This window comes from Solea solea, chromosome 13 (assembly GCF_958295425.1).
Source record: "Solea solea chromosome 13, fSolSol10.1, whole genome shotgun sequence".
Classification (NCBI taxonomy): Eukaryota; Metazoa; Chordata; class Actinopteri; order Pleuronectiformes; family Soleidae; genus Solea; species Solea solea.
Genome location: NC_081146.1, coordinates 14,259,613 through 14,270,954, shown reverse-complemented (window position 1 = coordinate 14,270,954; position 11,342 = coordinate 14,259,613). Strand labels below are relative to the sequence as shown.

Sequence of the window (11,342 nt, the reverse complement as noted above, 5' to 3'; positions counted from 1 at the left end):
TAAAAGACTGGCCTGAGGTCATGGAAAAACAACAATTCACACAATCGGGGGATTCTTTTATACTTATTTTAGCTTCAGTCATTGCTATATGGAAATAATTTCAACTTAAACTATGTAGAAAATGCAAAAACTAATAAGTCATTGCAATTAGAGCATTAAAAGAGGTCAAACTAATATAGAGTTATGCATAATCAGCTTAATATTGTCACCCATTGTTTGTCCCAGCGTGCTGTCTAACTACACAATGACGGATGTTGATATAAATGCTGCGTAAATACAATTACAGTGAGCGCTGCCAGATCTGTGCGCCTGCCAGTCTGACGATGTGACCTGGAGCTGGTCAAACCTACGTGACTGTTGTGTCTGAGCCTCATTCAGGGGTTTCTGTTGTTTATTTTGTTTTGTCTTTTTTGGGCCTTCCTAACCATATCCTTTTGCACTCCCAAGCGCAACTTATACCGTCATCCTTGACGCGCCCCCAGAACACACCCACCCAGCCACACACTCCGAAGCATGTGTAGTGTCATGCATACAGGAAGTGCGACGTGCTGCTGAGACAATGGAGAGGGGTCTCAGCTGCAGCCAGGAACTGTGGTGCAGACGAAGCAGTGACACATACAGTAGACGAGATGAACAAGCTCATTAATGTTATTTTAAAACACATAGTCAGTGTTTTTTAATGGATTACTACAATCCAAACGACCAAATAAAGAAAAACAAATGTAGTGTAATTTCTAAGATGGAGCCCAGCAGGTGAATGTACATGAATGTGTGCCTCGGGGGTCTCTACCTCCTCCTCCTTCCTCCCAGGATCTGTGTCTGGCTGTCTGTGTCCCTACGTGCCCGCTCCAGAGTCTGTCAGTGCCAGTGGAGGCCGCCATGGCAGCAGATAACACTAACTAGCTTCCTGCCATTACTGCTAATTGTCCCACGGCCCGGAACTGTGCAGACACCCTGGGTGGGGCGTGACTGAAAAGTGTGTGCGTCTGTGTGTGCGCCTGAAAAATGTAAGCAATTCACATGTATGTAAATACAATCTACCTGTTTATGTGGCTTTATTTATCACCATGCGCCTCCCACGACCTGAGGTTGATGTGTTGCGTTCACCGAAAACTAAAGATGGCATAGATAGTGTGTGGAGAGCAGTGTGATGGATGGTAGACGAAGCTAGTTTTCCCAATGAACAACGGAAAAATCTGTTTCAGAATGTCAGACAGTCCTGCTGACGACAATGAGACTAACACATGAATAATATAAACAAGGAACACAATATAGTATGGCTGCAAGAAAAATTTGAAGAAAAAATGTACTCTGCATAGTAATAATAAATTGTAAATTGGAATAAAAGTAATAAATATAGAAAATGGCAAAATAAACGAAACACTGTGACATTACAGATTATTCAATTTGACACGTCTGAACGTCCATGCACTTTCTCTATAGTAACTATTGTTTACTATATTATAATTACTATATTATATATATATTTTTTCTATGTGGTCATCCCCTCCAGTAGATGGTGTCCTAGGCGTCTGCCTATATAGCCTATGCTCTGGATATAGTATACAGGCAGACATCATTTGAAAAATGTCTTGACAAGAAGAGCAAAAGAAGGAAAGTCCTTCATCAATGTTGGCGTAACAGCTTCAGTCCAAATGCATGGTGTGTTTCATTAAAATGAACTACAAAGCATCAGTAAATTCACACGTCAGGGAATTATTGGTGGCCCAGAGAGAGGCCGCAAGACCCTGACAGCTTCATGTAAATGATACAGTGTTTGTTATCACCCTGTGTGGCTAATGCAAATGTGAAAATCTGATTTTCTCTATAATTCCTGCAAAATGCATTGGATCACCCTAAAACTCACATCAAGTTAGAGGAGTTTTCATGCAAGTCAAGGGTAAAAAAAAAAGTAAAAAAAAAAAAAAAGATAATGAAAAAGAATAATCAGAGTCCTTGACACTAGTCTGTGAATCAACATAGATAGATTCACTCTTCTGCATTGTGATGCCAAGTAATGCACAACGTATATATAATCTATTATGTGTGTACAAGGGTGTTGGAGCGACAAAAAGGGAGGAGGGGATGTTTACATGTGGCACTGTATGTTATCACTGGTCTATCAGCAAATGTCTACAGCTGGCTATATGACCCTGAGGACAGCTGGCTAAGTATCCAACACAGACATCAAGCATGTACAATTTAACTATGTACATGACACAGAAGCATGATAGATAAAATATGAACCATTAGTCACTAAAATAATGTAAAAAAGTCACTCTTGCTCCAAGTTTAAGGTGGGAAGATTGATCACATATTGATACCTTACATGCAGTATTATATACAGTTATACAAGGTGTAATGTGCTGTGCAGTTACTTTGTTACAAGCAACACAGACATGAGAAAGTCTATGTTTATGTCCACATTACAGTAAAGGTCCACTGTGCATGAATTAGTGAAATCTAATGGTGAGACTGCAGATAACAAACCACAACTCCATTCACCACTCCCTTTCCCATCAGGGAACTAAGGTGGTCTTGACATAAGACGTCGCTTCTAACTTCTGCTTCTAAACATAAAATGACCTCTGTGGCTGGTTTGACCTGCTGTAAAATCAAAGTGGTGTGAAATGGTAGCCTCCAAAACACTAGATCCCTGCCTACATACAAAAGGCTTAATCTGATGTTAAAGTAAGCAAACGATTTCTCTGTTAAAGCCATTACACGCGTACGGATGGGTATTATATTTAATTTGCTTCATGCATCAACAAGAAAGCACATAGTGTGGACTATTTCTCAACACCATCCACTTATTTATTTATGTCGTATAATCTTATGTCTTTAATCCAAAGAGAAGACATGTGGTAAGAGATAATTTAACAAACTAAAAAGAACATTGGTTCACAAGAGTCGGTTACCACTCCCCCCTTTGCAGCAAGAAGACCCAGGTTTGTGACCCAGTCAGAACGAGGGCCCAGTTTGGTGTTCTCACTGTGTGTGTGTGTGGGTTTTCTCCGGTTTTCTTCCACAGTCCAAAAACATGCAGATTTGGGAATTAGGCACTCTAAATTAACCATAGGTGTGAATGTGAATGTTGGTCTCTATGTGGCCCTGTGTTGGACCACATGCCTAGAGTGTAACCCGCCTTTCGGCCCCAGTCAGCTGAGATTGGCACCAGCGCCCCTGTGACCCTCATGTAGAGGATACAGCGGCAGAAGATGAGGGTTTCATGGGTTTACTGTCAACTGGGAGCTGACATTCATAACTACTTCAAATCTCGTCCAAACTGGACTACATTGTCAAAAGAACAAAACTAGCAGATAAAGAGGCCAACTAAAGATGCTCCCAGGTGGGAATTCATGTGGGAGACAATGTCTGATATCCTTTCCCCTTCCTGCCTGGTCCTAAGCAGCTAATTGCAAACACTGCAACTGATCAAAAACATTCGGTCATCCTTCACTGAGGCTTCATCGGATAAATGTGGGCATTGCTCTGGGCAAAGGAAGTCTACAGACTCGAGAAGACTTGGCTCACTGAATGTTGCACACTTTAGAAAGATTACAGGATCTTCTAAGGAGTTATTGGCATATCTAAATGTGTGTGTTCCTCCCATGCATTCATCCCCGAGTTCTGACACTACTCCAATTATACGGTGGCCTCTTGTGCCCAGAGGAGCGTATGTGTGTGTGTGTGTGTTTGAATCAGTGCAGACGATGTGGTGCCTGCACCAGAACACCCACCTCGTCGCCGTCTTGTGCCCATTGGTCCTGCCCTGGGCTGCCCACAGGATGCTAGCCGGCTTTGATGCAATCCTCTGGTCAGACACACACACACACACACACACACACACACACACACACACACACACACGCGCGCACACACACACACACACATATAGGTTTGTTTGTGCAGCTGTTCTTCTTAGGTCACAACATTGACTTCCATTCATTTGGACGGACTGAATATAACATTATTCCTAACCTTAAGCATAACCAGTTAATGTCTAACAACTACCTTAACCTAACCACAATTTAAATCTGAACCCTAAACTTAACCAGTTTCTCAGACATTAATGAGGTTCTGCCTCATTAGAACCAGGTTTTGTTCCCCATGAGGACTACTGGTCCTGACAAGGTCAGTGTAATGGCAGAAAAGGACCTAATGAGACATACACACTTGCCATAGCATCTTCAACATTAATCAGTGAAGTTTGAATTCATGAACATGATGTTTTATTCAAATGTATAATCAGTAAAATGTATCTTTAAGTGCATTCTTTAAATCCACAGCTTTTCCCAAATGCACAAATATCAGCGTGTGTGAATTCACAATTCACCTTTGGTATGAATGATGTTAGATTATGATGCAGTTTAATTGGAATTCAATGAGAGGTACAAATACGTTGTTTCTGTAAAAAAATCACGTATCTGTACTGTATATTTTTTTTAGCAACTTTTACTTTTACTCCATTACAATTCCTCTCACTAACTTTGTTACTCATTACTACCAAATAAAATGAGAGGAAAAAGAGTTGCTAATGGTGTGTATTTATATAGAGCTTTTCTAGTGTTGATGAGTTGCTTTACACTGGTACGTTTTAGGTCAGAAAAATTACTTTTGATACTTAAGCACAGTAAATGTGCTTAAGTATTCTGGTATATTTCTACAGGCCGGTTACAGGACAACAAGTGTGTGTGTGTATAGATTATTGTGAAAATACTGATGACCATAATGTGAAGATGATTAAATAAGTGTCTCATTAAATAAGTCTTCTGGGCGTGGAATTTGAAAGTAATGTGGATATTGCAGTATGTCACAAATATGTATGTTAAGTCAATTTGTTTCTTACTTTCATTAAAAAAAAGCCTTAAAGCAACTCAAGAATTATCACAGATTTTTATATAAAACTATATAAATTTTACTTTAGAGCCACTGAGAGTTTGTCAGAATTGCAGAGTGACACAATTTGTGTTTGTAAGGTTTTAAAGCAATTTTTATGCCAACACGATTCCTTGAAATAATATAGTCAATAGTTCAAAAGATTGTTCAAAGATTAGATTATTTATTTATAATTTAAAACAATTAAATTATTTATAAAGCATTTTAAAGACTCTCCACAATATTTTATAGTTAATGTCACAAAATTAAAACCTTTTAAGGTATCAATATATTTGTCTAATTCAGAGATGCAATTTGACTTTGAAGTTTGACAACTCCAGGTCACAAAATGTTGATTGGGCGATGCAATCAGACAAAAAGATTATTTATTCATCACTCTTCTGTATCCATGAACCCTGCCAGTACAGTCCGTATCTGTTGGCCTGTCCTAATCCTCTGTGAGTGACTGTGTTAGTGTTGGTGATGGAAACTGACCCATAGTAGAGATGAAGTTTTGCTGCCACCTAATGGTTGAATAAATTGCTGTCTGCAGGGATGACAGAGGGAGACGTTACATGTTTGAACATATCTGGCGTCGGTCTGCAGGAGTCTTTTCTTTTCTTTTCTTTTTCTTTTCACTGTAAGAAACTGCTGTGGTGTATTATCACTCTAGAACTATAGTCCGATTTTAGCCACATCAAACACATCAAGTCAGAAATGTTGACCCAAAAACAGTGTCCTGTGAAAATTCAACGTTGTATAGTGCCAAACCACAACATACAACAGACATTATCTCAAGGCACTGTGCATAGTACAGGGTTCATTCAGCTTTTTAAGAGTAAAATTCAAGCACTTTTCCAGCACTTTCAAGATAAAATATCAACTTTTTCAAGGAACCTGAAGCTTTAAATAAACTCTATATTTACATATATATGACAAATAATCCTCCCTGTTTAAGTAGTGCAGTACTGCAGTAAGTAGTGCAGTACTAATTATTAACATAATTAATACAGCAAAAGGAAATGCTAAAGAGATCTGGACAAATATTAAAAAACTGACGGAAAATAGTATAGTGCATAAAGATGGAAATTAGCCATAGGCTATAATCTTGCACAATTACATGTATTTGTTCATTAATATGTATGGTCCCTATTTTAAATGAATAAACTCTTTAAACTCTAATGATTTCAATGTTCATCTTAGTCTGAACCTGCCCTGTCTACCTGGTCTGAACCTGCCCTGTTTAAAGACAGAGGAATGATCCAGCTCCACAATCGTCTATTTGTAACACAACCATTGCATAGCTGTGTCTCCAAAGGAATTCTGTTTTCTTAGACCGCTGAGGGCCATAAAAACAACACTTCAGCAGATTTATCCATGAAAAAAAGAACTCTTAAGGGAATCATCTGCTGGCAAGAGATGAACTCACTGGAAAACTGAGTATTTGTAAAACACTTTAGTACAAATGGTCAGAGAAGACTGTAAATACAAGAAATCTTCATGACATTTTTATTCTCTTTTATTAACATTTTTGTAGGTAGATATGTTATAAGCAGCAGGGGATTAGTCATTTTGAAAAGCATGTACCAAACATATCATTATATTTTTACAGCATTTCTGCAACAGCAGGACTATAATGTGGCATCAAAATGCATTAGGCTGAACGTTTGTGGAAGCAGCATCCACAAGCTGGGTAAACCAAATATTAAACAGTATCTAATCAGTACCTTTAATGATCTGAAAATTGTTTACATTTTATATATTAATACATAATGTGTTAATGTCTCGACTTGCTAACTGGCTTTGAGGATGTCTTGTATGTTAGAAAAGGCTGAGTGATCTAAGGCACCAGACTGAAGGTCACACTCTCCTTCCAAAACAAAAGGGACTTCTGGTCTCCGGATGAAGGTGTCTGTGTAGAAAGGAATGTAACAGGAGGATTGCTGGTTCAAATCCAAGGACACGTCAAGGGCTGAGTTGTCCATGATCAAGGTACCCAACCCCCACTGCTCACAAGCACAGACGTGTGTGCTACGTTTATTTATTCCCAAATGGTTTGTGTAAAGAATTTAGAAGGGAGAACGTATCTTTGCATAAGTGCATAATAGTTTTCTGTATTATATTATAAGCCTTTTATAGGAACTTAAGGCAAGGACATAGCCCTGTGGTGGACACACTTTTCTACAGCAGCCCATATGACACCGTAGTTTCCTGACACACTTATAAGCGGGGGCGATAACACTAATTCTTGTACACTGGACCTTCAAAGTTTCACAAATATTGATTCAATTAGCACCAGGTTACCACCATCTTTCAGCCTCTCTGTATTTCCTCTGGTTGTTGGTCAGTCCAGACTCCACGGCAGAGAGAAGCTCTCACCCTCCATCTCTTTGCGAATGACGGATGTGAATCGGGCGAGTTGCTCCGAGGTGAAATGGTTTTTCCAGTCTCCAGGAACACCTGTCATCACAACACAGACACCACGGTAGTTTGTAACCTGGTTATAGGAGATCAACCGCAACCAGGTTGACATTTAAATGCGATTTGTGTGTTATCACACAGTTATCACACAGACATATAGGCCCTACCTTTCCTCAAGAAAGGAGATTTGGTTGCATCCATGTACTGCTTCGGGACCAGGCTGAAGTTGGACATGTTGTTGCCCTTCATGCTCTTCAACGAGCAATGCTCGGCTATCTTCTGAATAGTTTCATCGTTCAGGTTACAGCCAAGGAAATCTGAAATTCGTCTGAGAGCTGCGGGCAGGTCCTAGAAGAAGAGCATGTGTGTACTTTCCTTTAGCAAGCAGACGTTTGTTTTCTTCTCGCAAGAGAGATTCTTGTGAAAACAAAGTTTTACTGTCTCATGAGCCCATGGTAGTATTTAATAGCATTAATTAGCCGTGCCTGCGCTCAGGACTACATTTGAGATTCAGGAAAAGTTTGTCACAGTTGTGCAAAAATAAAAAATAATAATAACAAAACCACTTAAAACAAACTAGATAAAATATAAAAACAGACATATTAATAAATAACATAGTAATATAAATAGACTAGACTGCTTTCTTGAAACGTGTAAAATATACATGAACTAGTGCTAAAATTGCAACTATTAATGACTTTATAGTAAACCAGCGAATGCTAAAACAGTAAGATATCACCATTAACATTTACTTGTGAGAGTTGTAGGACGTTTGTACCTGAACCATGTCTTCATATGTGATGTACATTATTCTGTCTCCAAGCGCTGGCTGTCTCCAGCTCTTCACGTGATCTGTCCATTTTCCAAACATCACTGCAGACAACACAGACATTGGAATACAGTAGGCTATAAGTTAGTGTTGGACGGTGAGACCAAAGTTTTATATCACAGTATTTTTCAAAATGTTTCAATGGTTTCACAGTATACAACGGTATTTTAAATGCATGAGCATGAGTGAGAGAGAAGTGCAGAGTGTGTGACTGTGTGTGTGTGCTCATATTGAGTGAGTGGTCGAGCAGTGCAGGTGTGTGTGTGCATGTCTCATTCCCACGACAACAGAGGAAGTTGGGATTGTAAAAAAAAAAAAAAAAAAATTGACAAAAATTCGACGTCAAAGTCACTTCCTTCAAAGAAAATAAAGACCCTACAATGCTCTTTACTGTGTTTTATGAGTAAAAGCTAAAAAAAAGGTCAAATTTAACAAACACAGCAGCGGAAGTGGAAAAGAAATGGGTGAAACTGCCCTTTAATGTAACGACATACACGTTAACACATGTTTTCTGCTAAGGTGGTGGGGTAAGTTGCTCGCTGCTGCAATTACTACCACAGTTACTTCTTCAGCTAAGCCTTGAGTCAGATTGCATGTGGTGCAGCAGCAACAAAAAAAAGAACCGGTATACCGCACAGCACTCCTGTACTTTCCAGCATTTAAAATGTGCGCTTCTCTTGGTAATACTCTGACCTTTGCCTGTCAGGAATTTCTCCATGAACTCATCATAAGTTCCTGGATCTTCGAGGAATGCGGCCATCTGGTGAAAGTAGTATGATGAAACCATGACATCCTTTGGGTTCCTTAAGACATTGATCACCTATAGAGTAGACACACAAGTCAGACAATGCGAATAACAAGATGTTTATTACACGTTTATTACATGGAGTGGATGCACATATGGGAATATAGCAAACACTTATTTACCTTGGCCTTGGACTTGAGAAAGGACGGGGGCATAAGGTGGTATGGAAAATGGGTGACCATCGCTCGTGGAGATGTCAGCTGATCCACAACTACCGCTAATCTTTTCTCCTCCAGCCAGGGAACCCGGTCCCAGTTAGGAATGGTTTGGATTGGTGTCAGATCGCCACCATTCAGCACCAGTGGTAGGATCTCCTGCATCCAGACCGTACCTGTGGAAAAACAGAAGAGCAAATAACATATAACAACAATAACTTACCTTCTGACAGATTGCCTCAGGCACAGTGTGTGTTCTGTCAGGGCACTATCATGACTCTCTGTGTTTCACAGTCATTGGCAGTAACTCAGGTGAGTATTAATCTTTATTATTAATCCCTTTTTGCATGATTGAAGTTCAAATTCAATTTTTTACTTTACATTTATAAGATTATACTTTTAATTTGATAAGTTCAGTGACACACACAGTATATAAAAAACATTTTTCAGTAGCTTCTACAGCTTGAAGTGTCTGTAAAGTTTTCTGTCTCTCAAAGCTGGAGTGTGATCCTGTTTGTCCTGCACTCCTGTGACAAATATCTGGTGTATTAAACCACGTTTAGTCACAAAATGCTTGATCATTACATACACATGTCGTGCGAGTTAAACTCATTTGCTCGTTTAAAAGACTAACTTTCAGTCACATCATTCCAATCCGAACACCAACGATCACAGAATTTGACAGACATGAAAACAACAACGCCGGTGCCTGATCGAACGATCACACTTCACATGACTACAGTTCCAAATGCACTCTGGCACAGTCCAACAACGACTGCACCGTCTTATAAACAACATCTATACAATTGGTAGCTTTTTTTTGTTGTATTGATTTGTTCAGTTTTGTTGTTTTAGCCGTTTCAATGTCCCGTGACTCATGTCTGGCCAGTAAAGCCGACTCTGCTCCAGACGAAGAGTGGAAAAGTCCCGCCTCTGCAGGACAGACATTTCTAGTTGTTCAACTACAACAACTACAACAACTATGATTCATATTCGATCAAGTGTATGACTCGTGAAGTTCAGAGACACCGACCTGACTTCGGGTACGTGACAGCTACGACGTCATCATCTTGGAAAGCGAATTCCTGCGCAAACTTGAGGCTCGCAGCGCAGTGAGTCTCCGTCGGAAACAGATACCCATGATCAAGAAAGTACATCTCTTCAATGGCAGACATTGTGCCGAGGATTCGAGGAGGGTCGAGGTCCGTGTCTGCAGATCAGCTCACTCCACCGGTGTATGGAGGACCAAGAACGTTGCAATCCTGACCCTGCCCACTGGTCTGTCTCTCTACCAGGGGCGTTACATATGACTTTGCGTACCTTTACCATGGAACGCTTACTTTTTCGACTTCCTGATTATTTATTTATTTATTTATTTATTCATTCATTCACTCATTCAAATCTTGTGCACACCATCCCTAATTGTAAAGCAAAAAACAAGTGGAGTATACTTATACTAATACCCAAACTAATACTAATACTAGGACTGACTGACTTCTACTGGTCAATGGTTTGTATTTATATAGCGCTTTTCTAGCCTTGCTTTATACTACAGTGTCACCATTCACACCCAATCAGTATTGATAATGAACATATCATGTAGGTGAAATTCAACCTCCCTAATGTCTCACGCAAGTGTTATCAGAGAATACACTTTACCTGATTTGGGGTAAGTCACAGCAAACACATCAGTGTCGTTGACAGAGAAATTTTGAGCAAACTCCAGGCTCTCCAGTGAGTGAGCCTCAGGCGGCAGGAGAAGGTCGTGGTAGCAGATGTACTCGGGAGAGGTCATGGTCGGTGTGTAAAGCTCTGACGGGAGACTGGCAGTACAGTGCTCCCACCTCACTGGTCTTCTTATCAGCTAGTCGGCAAGTCTCTCCTGTTGTCTGTGGTGCCGTTTCCCTGAGCTCTTGACTGACCCACTTCCTTTGTTGCATTACATGGTTTATGAATGGAACCCCTCTCCTGCAAGTCATCCATTCTTTTCTAATTAAGGGGTTGCAACCTCCAGGGAACTGGTCAGATTAGGTTTAAAAGGGTCAGTTTACACATATCCACCTCTTTCCCATGCAGATAGATTGCTCTGGTTTTATTTCTAAACAGATGTGATTATAAAAACCACAAAGCGTCATGCAGGATGCTAACAGTGGGATCTGATAGGAAATTAAATATGCCCTCCAGAATCTCCTGTGTCCTTCCGTGATTTCACCAGGCCTGAGAACCTTATCTGCATGTGTAACTTGACACTAAT

General features: G+C 40.0%; 1 protein-coding gene across 2 annotated transcripts; it reads right to left on the bottom strand.

Annotated features, from left to right (window-relative positions):
• Nucleotides 1-6,364: 6,364 nt before the first annotated feature.
• sult2st3 (sulfotransferase family 2, cytosolic sulfotransferase 3) lies at nt 6,365-11,013 on the bottom strand. Of its 2 annotated transcripts, none has more exons than XM_058646738.1 (6): nt 10,748-11,013; nt 9,056-9,264; nt 8,822-8,948; nt 8,078-8,172; nt 7,467-7,647; nt 6,365-7,338 (listed from the first exon to the last, which is right to left on the bottom strand). In XM_058646738.1, exons 1-6 carry the CDS (start codon nt 10,881-10,883, stop codon nt 7,223-7,225), a joined length of 864 nt encoding a protein of 287 aa, XP_058502721.1. In that variant the 5' UTR covers nt 10,884-11,013; the 3' UTR covers nt 6,365-7,222. The 2 variants fall into 2 exon arrangements, with proteins under 2 accessions (XP_058502721.1, XP_058502720.1); XM_058646737.1 differs by lacking the exon at nt 10,748-11,013 and adding an exon at nt 10,122-10,359.
• Nucleotides 11,014-11,342: the final 329 nt, after the last annotated feature.